Here is a 17553-nt window from a genome sequence, read left to right as displayed (position 1 = left end):
TTGTCTCAGGAGCTTTCACTGGAAAATGTCAGTTTAACCAAATATCAGGGAATTGCCATCTTTAACTGGCAGCAAAGAAAGAGGAAGAGCTTAGTAGAATATTCAAATTTCTGTCCTGCTGCACTGAAAAGATGTTTTGCCCCTTAAACTTTTCTGCAATTACAGCACAAAACATTTTTGTCCAGCTTAAATTAAGTTAAAATGTAACTGGGAAAGAGTATTTTGCTTCCAAAGGTGAATGTTGGTACCTCTACATTTCTGAAACAGTTCATTCCTATCTTTGAGCAAGTGCTGCTTTAATTTTTGGCCGCCTTAACTCTGAGGCGAGATTGCTATCACGTATTGGTATGTGATCTCTTGCCTAATGTAAATAGCTTTGTTCAGTTTACATTTGCTTCCTACAGCCTGTAAGATTGTCCTATTTCAGGGGAATACTAAGCATACAAACATTAATGTATGGAAAGCAGCTGGCTGTAAAACCACCTGAATGTACTGCTCCAAGCTCCTGGTGCGTTCAGGTTCCACCTCTTCATAGTTGCAGAAACGTTTGCTCAGCTCAGCTTTGCAAATTCCAAAGTGGGAAGTTGCCTCTATTGCATTACGGATCTCCAAAACAGCAGCTACATCTCTGGGATTATAGCCATAACATTCTGTACACCCATGAAGAAACTGATCAACCTCATAACTTTCTTCCTGGACTTTTATCAGCCTGGTAAAAGTTTCAGGGAGGCAGGAGACTCCCACAACCATGTTATCAAGCAGAGAGGAAACTGCAAAGCAAATAAAAAACAAGTGTATAAGCTGCGAAGCAGTTGTTACTATGCAATACACTACAGAAAGATAAATATTGAGACAGACAGATTAGAGGTGTTCTAGACTATTCCAATTAAAAATCAGAGCTCAGTTTTCCATCTTCATTGCTGCAGTTTCCTTTTTTCTTTCTACCTTACATATTTGTCTCTGAGAAGACCTGTAGAAGAAGAGCAAGTTGGTTTACCAGGGCTTACCCTCCTATCAAAGTGAAGTATCGCTGAAAGACAGTGTAGACTTACTGGTATTCTCTCTAACACCGGGTCAGCTTAACTCTAAGTTAATGAGGGAATTATCTCCTCTTTTCTTGAAGAAGGTCAAGTGAAAAGTCTAGGGCAAGGAAATGCTATGGACAACTCTATTAATCGAAAAATTGGAAGCAGCTGATCCATGGCAGAAAGCTATTGGCCAAATATGGTACAAACTACAAGTTGACAATGTCTTAGTACAATTAGTGTAACAAAGCATCTCTGTGTTTGGAGACAGGTCCATTGCTGCACAAAACTGACCCCCACTGTACAGAGTATTCAGAATTTGAAGCAGCGTAACTCCTTTTTCCAGTCCTGGATGATTAGAGGGTAGCTTTGGCCCTGTTCTTACCTGCTCCCCACCCTTTTATCTGCAGGCTGCCTTTACATCATGCCTTGTGGGACACTCATATGACAGCTGCACTTCTTTGACAGGCAAGGAAAAATGAGAACAACTGTAATGAGCCAGCAGCTCAGCAGACCTGGAGGGCATGTGTGGCAGTAGAGATATGAGAAAGAATTTCTATTACCTCTATGACAACAGCAATAGGAATGGGCAGGGACAGCCCTAGACCTTCCAACTAAAGAGCTAAACAACTGAAGGCTTTCCTGGGTACATCTGCATTACAGCTGAAAGGAAGATGCTCTTGAAGAAGGGGGAGTGCTGATAAATTGCAAATATTCAAGCTCTAAATATTATCAAAATGTTTAAATTACTGTAGGTAAAAGGCCAGAGATTGGACACCACTATTTCAGGCACTTGCATGAGACAAGTAAATGTGGATTTCCATTCAAGGAGCTCTGAAAGATTTTCTTTTCTCTTTACAGAGAGGAAAGCCTGGGTGTGACATAATATGGTATTTTAAGTTGCAGAAGGGACTGAAAAACCTCCTGGAGAAGGGATAACAGAGCAGAGGACAGATTTCCTCTTTGGATTAATAGTTTCACACAACACGGAATACAGGCTAGGACTTGTTACCAACAAAAGGTGCCTCTATAAGTCAACCACCTGTTTGCTTTAAGTCAGGAGACAAAGCATTACAAGGCAAACCGCATGTATAATAACAAAAGAATGTTCCTATTAAGAGGCTTTGTTAAAATCAGTTCCTCAGCTGATGAGTTCACTATCCTTCCCGCTCCAACCCTCTTCTGTGCAAGTTAGGGCAAACAGAAACTAACCTGGAGAGCTGAGTCTTCCTGGAACTGGCGTACATCGCAGCTTAACCTTCACCTGGCAGGAATTGACCACGATATTGTCACTGGGACTCAGGTTGCGCGTGCTGACAATTCCAGGGGCATAGTAGCCTCTCATCAGTAAGTAATTGGTATGAGATGCTTGACGAGCTTTTACTTCTATTCTCCGTTTGCCTCCAGAGCTGTCATCTAAGTCATCATCATCGTCATCATCATCCTCAAGTCCTTCTTTTCCCAAACTACAGAAAACAGACATGTTTTGTTTGTTTGTTGTTTTTTTTTTTTTTTTCCAAAATAAGAAAGGGACTCATTACACTGAGCAAAGCAAGAACACATGTGATTCTGCATTCTAGTATTTAGTCAGGAACAGCTGCGGGTATGTCCATGGCAGGCTGATTTAAAGTGCAGAGAACAAGCAACTACAGAAAAGAAAATACACTAAAAATCTCACTCTCTCTTTTTTGCATGCATGTTGAAATGAACCCAAAATGTCTCAGCTTACAGTGCTGAACCTCTTTGGTTCAGCAGACACTTCATCATGAGGGAACATCTGTCAGAGCACAAAGGCTGAGACCATAAGGGTTACTGCAGTAGAGGGCAGACTGTTTATTTTTAAGGGAGAAAAGGGGAAGAATGAATTACAGACCAAAGACTTCAGTTACTTAAAAAAACCCCCAACACAAAACTGCAGACAGCCTCGAAGTAAAGAAAGAGTAGTAGTAGCAGCCAGGATAAATTTCCCAGAAACAAACTTAGTGAAATCAACACTGTTTCTTTCCAGGACACAATAAGAGCCATTATGGATAAAGGTGAAGGCTCTGAACAACCTGATCTAACTCTGAAGTTGCCTCTGTTTTAAGCAGGTTATACCAGAGACAATCAAAGGTTCCTTCCAACCTTTTCTAAGATGAGTTAGACTTTATGTACCTTCACTTAAAAGATATTTAAAACCAAAAGGGAACACATCATTTAGAAAAAATAGTGCAAGTACATAACCAGTTGGAAAACTGGACTCAGATGCCTGTACTCAGAAACGGGACTAAGTCCAGGGTTCAATGTATTTTTGCTAATGACCTGGGTGATAAAATAGCTCATTAAGTTTGCATAGGATCACTGAACTGGAGAGCCTGCAAGTATATGAGAAGACAGGATTTGCATTCAGAACATTATCAGCAAACTGGAGAAATAGTCTGAAAAAGAGCAGGAAGCAATTTCATATGGATGAATGCATGTTATTTCTATTATAGTATATTACAGTATGCACCTGTCCCTCCTCACTAAGAGGAAACAGTTAACTAACTAAAGGAAAAGAAACTTCTTAGAGTGAATCACAAGCTGTACATGAATCACTGCACTGGGGGGTTTTGGCTCGGGATTTTTGGCAAGACCATGGCCATTCATCATCTTGGGATGTATTAACAGGCATATCACCTATATAATACGATGTAATTGGCACAGACCTGCCTGCAAGAGCATGGCATTTGTTTTTTGACATCACAGTTTAGTGCAGAGGAAAATAATGAGAAAGACAGAGATCTGGATAACATGAATAACATACCAAAAACAGAAGTAAAGGAACTGAGGCTGCTCATTTTAAAGAATAACATATATTATGGGAGGAGGACTATGATAACAATCTTCAAATTGGTAATAAGCTGCTCTAAAGAGAAAGAGAAACAAGTATTTTCCATGTATGTATACAACAGGAAGCAACAGGTTAAACTACAGCAAGAGATTTTAGTTGCACTCTAAGAAACACATGATGATTGTAAGGATAACTATTCATAGGATTAGACTGCCTAGGGAGAGAGTTTCAATTTCAGTGGTATGCAATTACTGGAGGCTTAAAAAATAAAAAATAAAAAAATCAGAGAGGAGACAATACATGGAACTGCTATTGTGGAGACAGGTTTCACCGATAAAGCTGAAACCTTGTTACTAATCCTTCTTAGTCTTTGAAATGGGAAGGTACAACGTTGATGGAAATGTTCATTGGTAGAATGCACGCTGCTCTCCCTTCCACATTAGCTCTGATGGCAATGAAATGCCTAGCAATTTAAATGTCACATCTGTGAAGACAAATGCAGTCCAAGGCTATAATGACAGGCACTAACTAAAGTGCCATTAAGTCTTCAGAATGCTCCCTCAGAAATAAAAATCTAAACAATATCACAGTAAAACATGCCACAATACAGTGCAGAAAATGCTAATGTCTGTCCAATTTCATTCAAGTTACCCCCAAACCGTATTTACTAATAGGAATAACAGTGTTTACCTTTTTATCACTTCATTTTCCACCATAGTGCTGTCCACCACAACTATCTGCTCTGGGATTCTCACATTCACAGATACAAGTCCCAGGGAGAATAGGGAAAGCATCGCCACACACTGGCCACCAGGTCCATCCATAGGAAATGCAATCATGCCTTCTGATGCTTTGTTTTCTTGATCTTTAAATGAGAAGTTATCTGGCTGGTCTGATTTTTCAGCATCCTTGAGCTTCTCTAGGAACTGAAAGGACTCTGTACAAATTGTACTGGGAAATCGCCATGTAAAAACTCTGGACAAAAAGACAAATTTGAAGCAGCACAAATCTTTCACAATCTGTTCTTACTATATATGAATTTTAGACCCATGGTAGCACAGAGCAGCCAAGTAGTTGAAGTTCCACTCTAGAGCTGGTGACCAAGTACCTTCTACATCTGCTTTCACAGTCCTTTTACTAGTTCCAGAACATTAGGTATTTATGCACCACGTAAAGGTCAGGTACTATATAGCAAATACAAAGCAAAGATGTCATCTGCTTGAGCACTGAATACATTTACAGTTAAACTCTCCTCCCCCACCCCTGACATCCAGGTACAGTACAGCACAAAGTAACTGGAGAGGAAAAGCAAGCGACCATCAGAATGACAAGAGTGCTACAGAAATCCTTCCACCACATCTAGAACTTTGGTGCTACCTCTCCTCTCCATATGTCTTTGTAAAGGCTTGCCCAGCAAACTTGGCTCTATTCTCCATACAGCCCTAACTCCTAACTGAACAAAGGGCTAACATACATAGATGTTACCTTCATCTCTTCAGCTTCAGCTGTGATGGTCAGGTTCCTTGCTCTAGATATGTCATGTGTATTGTCTCCTCCACACCAAGCATGCCTGGGTATATTCTTTTATTTGCTCAAACATAAACAGTGACCTTTCTGACACCCACCTGTAGTAACTCTGAGACAGCTGATAGGACATGGGGACAAAAGGCAAAGCCCGGCTTTTCTTTGGACCCAATGTGTGGTTTACTCGACGGCGATTGACCAAGCTTCTCTTCTGACACTCTAGGAAAGCCTTCACAAGAATGTCATCCCGGTACTCCCGGTACAAACGAAATGTCTGCAAAAAACCCCCGTTCAGTGTAAAAGGCAGTGTTAGCTCTGAATCCACTGTTAGACTCATCTACTTGAGGTTTACATTAACTAAATGAATATGAAGCTGCAAGCCAGAATGTAAACGATACATATAAATTTACTTAACTACACTATTCTATTCCTTTTATGGGCTTCCAGGCTCTCCACAGTAAATGCCAATTAACTAAATACTATAGACCACTTGATATTCAAAATGGGATCAGGCTCCCACTAGAATTATATATGTAAAAAATGCTCATCTGCAACACATTTTGGTAGATTCTTCCCATCATTTTACCAGGAACACATGCTTCTATGAACTTGGCTTTCTAGGCTCCACTCTTGGCTGCTGATGAGATATTAAACTCCCTTTGAACTTCTAACTTTATTTTTTTAAGTGCCTGACTGATAGATGATATATTTTTGCGGTCCCCGATGCTGGAGAGGCTCCCCAACACCAATGTCAGCTGGATACTAGCACTGTCTTTGTGATATCTCCTCCAAACTGTAATTCCAACTGCTCAAGTGGGCACTAAATCATGATACAGTTTGACCCAATTGAAGGGATGTGGAGTTTATTTAATATGTTTTTTGGGGATTGTTTCAACCTCACATTTTGCAATCTCATCCTCAGAGAGAAAAGCAACATACTGAAAATCTGCCTAGAATATACCATTTCCTAAAAGCAGAAGAGAATAACCCCCACAGAATGGATACAAATCTAAGTTTCTGGGTTTATTTTCTCCCATTTGAAAAAGGCATATATCAAGGTAGGAAGGACAAACTCTTTAGGGTTGTACAACCAGTAAATTTGGTCCAGATACTGTACCTGAAACGACTGGCAAGATTTCATCTGGTTATCCGAGAGTGCCAAAGTGCTCTGAATCAAATTCTGTAGCACTAGAAAATGAATATCATAGACACTGAAAGAAAAAATGGGTTTATTCACGATGATTTAAGCATGAGTTACCTGACTATGAAACTAGCACAAAAACATACAAACTCAATCACCTGCTTCTGAAATAGACGCATAAAGGCATGAGATCACTCCAGCTGAGGATCATTCATGTAAAGGAGCCCGTTACATTTTTTCCTGACCTTCCACCCTGACTTTTTGGATCAGTCCAGATAATCAGACACAAAACAAAGTTCTCTTTGTTAACATTTCCTCCTCTTAAGGTATAGCACCTGCACAGAAAACATACACTGTTGTCCTAATGATAACAGAACACCACTTTGAGAAGGGCATTGCTGCTGTCATTTTATTCATCAAATCTATAAGCTATGTCAGAGGTCCCTACAGCCTTGTGAGAGTATTTTTCTACTAATAAATTTATACACTGCAACAAACAGATGAAAAACATACTGAATTAGAAGACTAAGTATGACTTTCACAGATGTGAGGACTGACATGACCTTGGAGTCCTAATGGGAAAAAATGGCGCTACTGCTACTCACCTGCTTAGACTATCCTCTTTTGTGTTTTGACTTGTGTCTTCTCCGATCGCCAAAACTCGAAATCTAGTTAAGGGAAGGGAAAGGAAAACACTGAAACAAAAGTAATATTCTGTGATTTTGTATCAGCCCTGAAACCCAGAGGCTGACAAGTGCAACTGCTAACAAGGCAAGTGTTGAAACAGCACAAGGGAACTATCTGCTCCAGCAGCCCTCGGTGTAATTGTCAAAAATTAAAGGAACTGTTCAGATCAATCTCCCCCACTCCACTAAGCTGTCTGCTGACAAGGAGATAAAACAAATGGACAGAAGACAGTACAGGACTGTATGGATTTGCTATTGTATTGACGTTTTAGACTTCCAGTTACCATCAGCAGCAGTTCTGCTGTAACATACAGTTCTTCACAAAGTAAGAAAATTTACAAAGGTGCTAAATTTGTTATCATAAAATAGTTTGAGATCCAAATTTTCACACTTCTCTCCAAGTGTTATTCATCACGAAAGAGCTTGATGATCTGGGGCTGGAGAATGCTATACAAGGCTGAGTGCTCTTCTGTATCAACAGTTTTAGCAGCACTGAGATGATTTAGCTGAGCAACCAGCTACAAATTGTGATATAAAATGGGGCTGGTTAATCTGGAAAATGGTAAAGGGAAGTCTTCTATTGCATTAAAATGTTATACCCGAGTACCAACATCTCTAATAGCAAAGTTGAGGATTTGACAATTTATGAAAACCTGACATTGTGAATTTCTGGTTTACAAAGTCTTATTTAGCAAAATGGGAATGGTTTAAAATAAGCAAGCTTGTGCAAATAACTGAAAATTAGTTATATGTATTTAGGAAGTATGGATTTGAAAGAAATGTTGCTTGTTGTATTTACTGAAACTTCTTTTGATACTAAGAGTACAAGTAACAAAGGGTGTAAATCATGCATAGCAGAGAAGAGGTCTACTCTGAATTGCCCTCCTCTCTCCCTGTCTCAGCCCATGTGCAGAGTCAAAAGCACCTGGAATACCTAAAATACCTGGAAAAGGGCACCTAAAATACCTGGAAAAGAGTTCCTGCAAAGTATCAGGAATCTCAAGTTTGGGATTCCCCAGAGTTGAACTGAATTTCTCTTTCAGCCTTTCCACAAATTCTTTAAACTCCTTTGCGCAAACCTTTGAAAACAAGAGACAGAAATGTTATCAACCTCAATTTCTTAGAGTGGGAAAAGACCCTCTACTTTTAAAGTATTCATAGAATATTCTAGTAGACATAGCTGGTTTTGAATTATCAAATCAGAAACAGTATACCAGACAAGAAAATGCATCAAAAAAGCTCTGTGGAGATTGTGTGTGCTGATTTACTTAACAGTTGCAGGTTCTGTCTGTAACCATGCTTACAGCTACATGCAACCCACCACGCACATATTTTCTGAAAACAATTACACTGAATTAACAGTATAAGATCTCTTGCTAGAACTTTGTTTAAGCTTCTGCTTAAGTCTTTTTTTCTCTTCATACCGTTCACAATCTTTATCATGTTCTCCATTAAATCTGTTTGTACAGTCATGGCTTGGAGAACACCTGTTAACACTAGAGGAATGGTCCTGTATCTCTCTGGAAACAAGTTTTTATTTGCTTCCAAAGACAGACTTTAGGGATGGGGACACATGCATTTATTTCAGCAATGCCTCATCAGTGAACAACTATTCTTCCTTGAAACAAAAATGAATCTAACAGAACTGGTTGGGATTTTCTGACAATAATATGACTTGTCATTCCTGGAAAAGAACAAAGAAAATCTTGGTGTGACATTGTCCCAGTTGTGAAAAAGTTTTGAAATTCAAAATCAAATTGCTTGCACTGAAAGTGTAAACAACTTTTCAATTTGAAATTGTGGTTGATTTAAGCCATAAAAAGCTCAAAAATCAAGCAAAATCTTTTGACTGATCAAATCAAGGCTTCTCTCATGAAATTTGCTCACATTCCTGCACTCATCCACAGAAGCTAAGGCAATATTTCGATGTGTGCCAGAATAAAAAATAAGAAATTATAGAGCAAAAATGTTTTCTTGCTCAGGTAACATGGAGGCTGAGAGGATTAAAAAACCCCTAAAAAAATCAGTGCATACAGATGCTCAGTCATGCATGTTTATAAACAAGCACATTGAAAAAAACAAAATTTTTGTTGCACAGCAGTAATGTTTATGTGCCTTTGGAAGGCTGCCTGCGTCCACTTTACTCTCAAACTAGCAATGATGCTGCATTTTTACAATGATGCTATTTTTAACATAGCTAAGGGTACGAGGGAGAGATAAGATATGAAATCAGAGTAATCAAAACAGTGCAAGAACTCAGTAATCCAAACAGCGTAAAGTACTCTATGACCTTTAGAATACTTCCCTCCTACCTGTGGATCTTCATAATTATTTTCTCTATTCATGAAATCTTCAATGAGGGCTTTATCTTGGTAAACCTCAGCAAGGCAAACTCTGCAACAGATACAATTGAATGTGTTATACATAGTTGAAATTTCCCCAACTCAATATAGATTTGATAGCACTAGGGTGCAAAAAAGTTGAAATTTATATTCACATGAAATCAGACAACAATGTAGAAGAAGCATATGCCTTCACTTAATTTCAGGAGAACTTAGCCTATACCTAGAACATAGACAGAAACCTTCTTACTTATAATTAAGATAGGTCTGTGGATTTCTGACAATGTAACGAGCTCTTCGTCCAACAGAATGAGAAGTTTTATCAAGGGACTCCTCAAAGCTGGCATGCATGATATCCCGAACTACTTGCCATGGAACAAAGGGCCCTTTTACCTGTGTGAAGAACAAAAGTGCTTGGAGTTAAACTTCAGCTTTTATGTATACAAATGATGGTTAGAACCAGGATGAATTCCTAGGACTGATGAAATGTGTGTTCAGTACTTAGACCCCTTAAATAGAGGTCCTATTAAATACCTTTGCATTTAGCACATGACTAGCAATTCGGCACAGCATGAGCAGACTGTCTTCTTGCACTGTCCAGGTGACACGCAGACGTGTCATTCTCTGCAGGGCACTCTGGTCAGCTTCATCATGGTAGCGGAGTCTTTTGCTTTTTTCTACAGAATCGTCTTCTAAAAAATCCAGAACAAAAAACCCCAGTCAGTTATCTCAGCACTACATATTCTGATTAATTCAAACTATCACAGGCAGTAGCAGCACCAATTGGAGTTTCTAAGAATAAAAGACAAAAGCAGAGAAGGAAGTAGCAGTTGAGAAAGTAAAAAGCATTAATACCTCTCCCAGGAATGAGGAAACAAGCACTTTAGTTAGCAAACTGACTACCTAGAGCATCATACCATAAAGAATCTTTAAGCCAGCTATCAAAAGTTGATAGTGAATTGCAAGGAGTTATTCTGGCATAGACACGATTGGAATTTCTTTAGTTTGTACAGTACAGTAGTGCAATCATGATTCACACACAGGTAACAGTTACAGCATGCTGCTCTTTTTCTCCAGAGCTAGTATACAGCCCCAGGACATCTGAACCTCTTCACTAAAAGAGGCAACCCGAAGAGATGCCAGTAAGTTTCCATTTCCCACACTATGACAGTCATGTCAAGTTCCCTAAAGCAACTTACAGCGGGTATATGCATTAAAAAGAATGCTTCTTTTTCCTGATGTATTACTTACCTTTCTTTTTCTTTTTTGTCTTCTTTCCAATGTCTTTCCTAAGCCTCTTCCTCTTTTGGCTTTTTCCACCTCTCACTCGTTTGGTTCGATCCTGGGTTTGTTCTTTACTTATTTCAATACATTCCTCTTTCTGGACAAGTGACTCTGATCCTACATTTCCTTCTCCCAAAATATTAATTTTGTTACCTAAAATGACACATTTACAGCAGTGGAGCTTTACAGCAATTACATTCTACAGTACTAAGGTATAAAGAGCGAATACCAAAGTTTCAGTATATTAAAAGACAGATGCCCTCTCAGACTTGCCCTTTGTTAGTCACGTCATTTCATGCATCTTCTTAGCAGCTCACACAGAATAAAATCCCACAAAAATGAGGAAACGTAAGTAATTACTAAGTTTAGCGCACAGTGCACAAACACAAAGGAACTGAGCTGAGGTTTTATATTCAACCTGAAGCATTTCTTCCTCCTTAGCTTAAATGTTAGGCTATGCAATTTTAACAGTGCCTAGTTAAAAGTACTAAACATTGGTCCCTCTAGACTTCCTGCAAACTGCACATCAAAAATTACAAAGGATAAAAATTATTGTTCTGTAGGAAAGGAAATTATTTACATATCTATTTTACTGCCCCAGAAGCATCCTAGATCATTGTAAGGAGACAGGAACAACCCATGTCATCAATACTAGATAAAAAATTATTGTTCCATATACCCAGAAATAGGGAAGGAAATTTTTTATCTATTTTACTGCCCCAGAAGCATCCTAGATTACCATAAGGAGACAGGAATAACCCACATCCTCCATACTGGGTTTGACAAAGACAGTAACAGCTATAATACAGTTACAGACCCTACCACCAGCATCACCACCTTACCTCCAGTACTGAGTGGAAGGGGGTGTTTTGTTAAGAAGGTTTGGAGTCTCACAGTCAGTCCATTTTCAGAAACTGTACTTTCCTAAGACAACACAACTTTCAAAAAGGTGATATGCAAAAGGAGCGTGCTGGTTTTAACATCACTATAAACGATATCCTTTGAGTAGTGTCAGAAATAAATTTTCAGTATAAAGGAAAAGATCCCTGGCTACAACAAAGGAGTCATTTCTCTTATTACTACCACATATTTGAATGGCTCTAGGGCATTTCTTAAGTCATACTATAATGACCACTAGATTATGAAGGTTAGAACTTCAGCAAATCTCCTCAAGTTTAAAAGAAATCATCACTGGAAAAGAAATGCTTGATTCTTTCACTGCTACAGAGGCTGAACAGAATTTTCTGTAAAACAGTATTTTTTCAAAGCATTTTACATTCCAAAGGAACTTCTAAGGAGCACAAAACCAAAACGCCAACACAAACATTGACAAAATGCCTCCTACACCATATTCTATCCATCTTAAATCTGAGTCCGAACTGATTGCAATGTATTTGGAGTTTTGCCATTCTCAGCAAAACCCATTTCTCTTGTGAGGAGTTCATTGGTGATAGAAGCTGGTCAGACATAGAGAGGAAAGCCAAGACTGAAGAATTGCAGGAGGTCCTGTTAGTGCTGAACAACTAGGTGACAGAACAGCAGATGAAATTCAGAGTGAAGTGATCCTGCCTGAGGTCAAAACTGAGCAACTCTAATTTTACATATACACTGATAGGCTCTAATTTGACCACTACTTAGGGTAGGGTAGTAACAGGCAGTTCTGTGAAAGTACTTGTTCAATGCTTGGTAATGGTCAAAAAGCAAAGCAAACGTAAGGAATTCTTAGGAAAGGAGAGCAACAACTATGCACCTATAAAAATCTACAGTAGGCCACAGCCTGAATGCACTACGTGATTCTATTTTCACCTTAAAAAGGATATAGTAGAACTAGAACAGGTTAAAAGAAAGGGAACAAGAATGATTAAAGGCAGAACAGGTTCCATGCTGGGAACAGTTAAGTAATCTAGTAGATGCCAGTCTTTAAAAAGAGATGATAATGGGAAACATGAGAGATGTCTACAAAATCAAGTGAAACTGAAAGGGTAATGGAGAATGATATTTTTTACAGCTTCCCTTAGTACTGCAATTATTAGAGAGCTTAAACCATCAAAAAGGAAGTGGTGACACATAATAGGACTTTGAAACACGTTGCTACATGAGGTTGTGGATACTAAAGATTTACATGTGTCCAAAAAATGATTAGACAATTAATGCTAGAAGAAAAAGCTATCAGCAGCTTTGAAACATCATCCTCGAGTTCAGAATGTCCTTGAGCCAAACCTGCAAACAGCTAGGAGAATATTCTGAGGAAATATCACTACATATGAACCTTGGTCTTACAACCTTCCCTACAAACCTTTTATTGGTAACCATCAGAGACAGGACATTAGCCAGAACTGGGATGGCCATTCTTATTTGCATATATTGGGCTTCCTAGTAATTTTTTTTTTATTTTTGCTGTGTGTGTTTCCTTGCTCTGGATGTTTCAGTTTTCATCTGACAACTTCTACATTTCAGACAGGCAAGAGGCACCATTAAGTAATCTAAACTGTTTACTTAATAAAGTATTTCTCCTTTGGTTGAACGCATTATCAAATTCAGTTCAGATAAAATTTACATCCAATTCTTTCGTTCACTTCAGCACAAAGATTTACTATGTTTGGCAAGCGTTTCTTTCCAGTGATGCAAAGCCTTACTGAGACATGTGACTGAGAAAGCATGCAAGTAGTAACATTTTGCTATCAGTATCTCAAGCTTAAGAATACTAAAATTTGGAAAAGTCATTACAGCATATAAATTTTAAAATACCCACCTTCCTAGTCTTATTGATGATGTAGCTTGTCCAGATCCAATTGCGTTTTAGATGCCCATAAAAGCTGGAATCCAGACCTGCAGCTCCTAACCCATCTCCAGGGATAGTTCCATCATCGACCACCTCTCGGCTGCCTCTAAGAGAAAAAGTAACAAAATATACAGTAGTTATTTTGTAGGGAGTACCTTCTCAGCTGCTCTTAAGTGATGTGTTTGCAATGTGCAGAACTCCCGGTGCCTTGCCCTCCCAATTTAAATAGGGCTGGGAAAGAGAGGAAAAAGAGAGATGCTCCTTCCCTTAACCCTGTTCCAGAAGTAGCATGACAACAATGCTTTTTCATTAAGTTCCAATCCTGGATATTTAATGACTGAGCTTTCAGTTTAAAGATTACACCCAGAGCAACTTCACTATTGTTAACTTAAGTTCCAATGGCAATGTTAAACTGTTCTCAGCACTATTCCTGCTACAGAACTAGAGAAAATACCTGCTCAGAAGAAAAACTTTCTCAGGACAATTGTGGGGAAAATCTTCCACAGGAACTAAAGGCAATCATAACCCTGCATTTTTCACGCTGATTGTCAAGCACTGGTCTCGCCAGTTTTCTAACAAGTAAGTTAAAGCATGTTTTAATACACAGACAAGCCAAAAAACCACAATGCACCACAATTCTCTCCCTGGAAAGCGGATGAAACTGACAACACTTTGCAAGAAATCATGGAGACAAACTTACTTCCTCAGAAAACGAAAAGGAAAATCTAACCATGAATGAGCTTTGCATATGCAATAGATAACAGCTCTGACAATTCACTAATAACACCAAAGAATATTTTTGAAATCCTGTTTCACCTTATGAAAGATTTTTTGAAAGCTATGATGAAAACTTATTTCAGTCAAGCTTTCAATAGACAACTCTTTCATTATAACATAACACCATCAATTAAATAAAAAAACCTGCTTCTTGACCTTAAAGATGTTCCAGTCATCTCCAGCCTAACTGCAAGTCAACACCAGATACCCAATTTAAAAGATTTCTTACCATACAATGGAGACAATTGAAAGCTGACAAGTGGACTAAACAGAATTTTTTTCTATGAGCCAGGATCAGTGGAATTAGGTTCCCTCAACTCCATTAATTTTTTTAAGATAACTTGATATATCTACCTGTAACACTGAACTAACCGAAAATACTTTTAAACAGACTGTTTATTAAAACAGAATAGCATATCAACAAAACTAAACCACAGTACACAATGCTCAATATAAAAAGTATAACTGGCATTCTGCATGGCTGTCACAGTTTCTAAGTACGCAATCCTCTCAAGCATTCTGGTTGTGATTGGGCAGAAGATGAATTGCTCCAGAGATCACTTCCAGATTTCACCAGTGTACACCAATACCATATTAGAAATTATTCTGTGAACAATATGCAGCAGATTGCAACACAGAAGGACAGATTTCAGAATGTGACACTGGGGAGCTACTGAAGCTATAGGGTATTTGAGATACCATGATATAAAGCACAGGAACAGAGAATATTTAAATTTTTCCCTTGCATTAACTGTACTTAGGAAGCATTCCTTCCCTCTCAACTTTGCTTTCCCCAAGACTCTTGCAACACACGTCTGTACTACTTTGGAAGGAAATCTGTTCCTGGTTTTCCCATTCCTCTAGCATGAGGACCTGCTTGGTAAACAAGTTACTTGTAAACATGATACATAACTACACAGCTTTTTAATCAGATAGCCTCTGAATTACAAAAAAACCCCAACCCCACAACACTCAACTGAAATGCTAGAGTCTTAACTGCATTTGCTATTAAGTAGCATCCTCAAAACCACAAGTTCTTTTTGATGACTCAATCAACAAAACAAGGATGAAGATGACATACGTGGTATATTCCAACATTGCACACTTTCGTTCCAGATTGTGTTTATCCACTGCTGACTCTTGTTCCATTTCTACATCTAGTGCAGTCTCCTCCCCTTGAAGATTACTTCTCTTTGAACGAGGACAGCGGACAACTCCTAGAAATACAAATGGTTTTGACTATCAGCATGAGAAGTAAGACTTCAATCCATTTTCAATCCACCCTGCTATGCCAAACTACTGCTCCCAAACAGTACTAATATTTTTACCACTTCCCAATAAAACATGCTACCTTCTTACAGAGGCTAACGGTGTTCCAGTTAATTTCCAATACAAGGCACTAACTTGTCCAAAATTGTATTCGGGGCAGAAGTAACGGGAGGCTGGTACCCTTTATAAGGAAAAAAAATTCAGCAGCTGACTGATATTTTAGGCATGGATCACAGCCTTTCAGATCCTCAAGTACGTCAACAATCCTCCAGAAACAATTTGGCAGGTTGTGACTGCTGAAACACAATGTGAACATTTTGCATGTCCGACACCTTCATGTTGGAGATACATTCAGGATACAGCAGAGGAGTCATGTGATGGTTTTATAGTAACAGAACTCAAAGGTAGGAAGAAAACCCAATTTCTGGCTTACTACTGCTTTTTGGCTGCCCGTGCTACAAAGACAATAGAGCAGGACTGGATCTCAGGCAGGTATCTGATCTAGATGCTCAATATTAAAATCCAGCACAGAGCAATTTTCCCCTCAAGGCTCAGCATGGAAAATACTTAACTACAACACAAAAAAGCTTTCATAATCATGCAGACTGGTGAAACAATATCATTCCCATATTTTGGGGGCTAAAAGTAATCATGGTCTGACTAGCCTGCAAAAGCTGCAACAATCACAAACATGCTACCCTTTGACAAATGTGTAAGGAGCCTTTTGCACATGACTGCTTCAATGCAAAAGTAAGACAAAATTACAAATAGATCCTTTTACCTGGCTGACTAAATTACAGAAATACAGAACAGTGTTGTCTAGGGTTTCAGGAGAAGTATCTTACCTCCAATTTTATATTTATTTTTTTTTTATAATGTATACTTGTAGCTGTATGTCCTGTTTAAAAGTGTAAAAGGACTAAACACAAAAATAAACTCCAAAAAACTGGGGTGCATAAACTCCTTTACCTTCCACTTCTCATCTAACTCAGGCTATCTGTTAGAAGGTTTAGCAACATCCTTCTAAGGAAAAGAGCTCTCTTTAAACTGGTAGAGAGCTATGGCAAAAGTATACCAGGAACTATATTTGAAAAGGCTTTTTCACAACTGGATTAAAATCTGACAGGGCTATTACCAAATTTGATACTTCTAACAGGACACCAATGCTTTTCCATTAACACTGCTCTGAAAATTTCAAGTGTATAGGTCTGTTTCTTGGATCTCAACTTCACAGAATTATATGGACAGAACTTCTAGGTTTTTTTGATGCACAAGGAGACCAGCCAAGAGAACAACACATTGGAAGTGACAAAACAGAGCCTGCCTCAAGTTTTAGGAAAGGAGGAATCGTGGCATGAGCAGAATAAACAGTAAAGGTGATAAGAGTGTACAATTATACCATACCCAATGGTGTATTAAGGCAGACACACTGCAAATCAAACCAGAAGTTTTCCACATCCTGCATGGTATTCAGAACATAGAAGCGTCTCTCAAACGGGCGGCTACTTTGTGCCAGGTTATAGTGGGGGTCACAGATAGTGGTATCAACAATCACGGCATTTCTCTTCATATACACAAAGACCTGTCAAGTACAGTATGTTTCAGGCTGGTAGGTAAAAATAATTGAAACTACCTAATCTACAGGACACACAATTATTTTAGGACTGTTTAGCATCTTCTCAGTCTTTGCTATTTTGAGACAGTGCTCTGATAGAGGACACACCCATCCCCACCCTATTGCACTGTACTCCCAAACCTCCCTTGTCAGCAACTCAGCAATTTCCTTTCTGGATTTAGAACAGTTTCTTTTGCCCCTTGTGCACAGGATATTACACAGTGACTATTTCCTACAAGCTCTCATTCAGGATTTGAATAGCTGTGTTTGGGGCCTAATCATCTTTCTTTTCCTCA

General features: G+C 38.8%; 1 protein-coding gene across 3 annotated transcripts in view; it reads right to left on the bottom strand.

Annotated features, from left to right (window-relative positions):
* Positions 1 to 17553, bottom strand: part of GTF3C1 (general transcription factor IIIC subunit 1) — a 43991-nt gene that overhangs the window by 5032 nt on the left and 21406 nt on the right. For all 3 annotated transcript variants that reach the window (XM_052772939.1, XM_052772941.1, XM_052772942.1), the window contains exons 19-33: positions 17047 to 17224; positions 15455 to 15590; positions 13567 to 13702; positions 11657 to 11738; positions 10782 to 10967; positions 10065 to 10222; positions 9781 to 9923; positions 9501 to 9582; positions 8155 to 8267; positions 7108 to 7170; positions 6479 to 6572; positions 5463 to 5635; positions 4528 to 4812; positions 2238 to 2491; positions 484 to 770 (exon numbers count right to left, since the gene is read on the bottom strand). In XM_052772939.1, coding sequence (XP_052628899.1) covers positions 484 to 770; positions 2238 to 2491; positions 4528 to 4812; positions 5463 to 5635; positions 6479 to 6572; positions 7108 to 7170; positions 8155 to 8267; positions 9501 to 9582; positions 9781 to 9923; positions 10065 to 10222; positions 10782 to 10967; positions 11657 to 11738; positions 13567 to 13702; positions 15455 to 15590; positions 17047 to 17224 — 2370 coding nt within the window. The remainder of the gene's footprint in view (positions 1 to 483; positions 771 to 2237; positions 2492 to 4527; positions 4813 to 5462; positions 5636 to 6478; positions 6573 to 7107; positions 7171 to 8154; positions 8268 to 9500; positions 9583 to 9780; positions 9924 to 10064; positions 10223 to 10781; positions 10968 to 11656; positions 11739 to 13566; positions 13703 to 15454; positions 15591 to 17046; positions 17225 to 17553) is intronic.

This window comes from Harpia harpyja, chromosome 21, assembly GCF_026419915.1.
Source record: "Harpia harpyja isolate bHarHar1 chromosome 21, bHarHar1 primary haplotype, whole genome shotgun sequence".
NCBI lineage: Eukaryota > Metazoa > Chordata > Aves > Accipitriformes > Accipitridae > Harpia > Harpia harpyja.
Note: the sequence above shows the minus strand (reverse complement) of the source record. Positions and strands in the feature narration are given on the sequence as shown.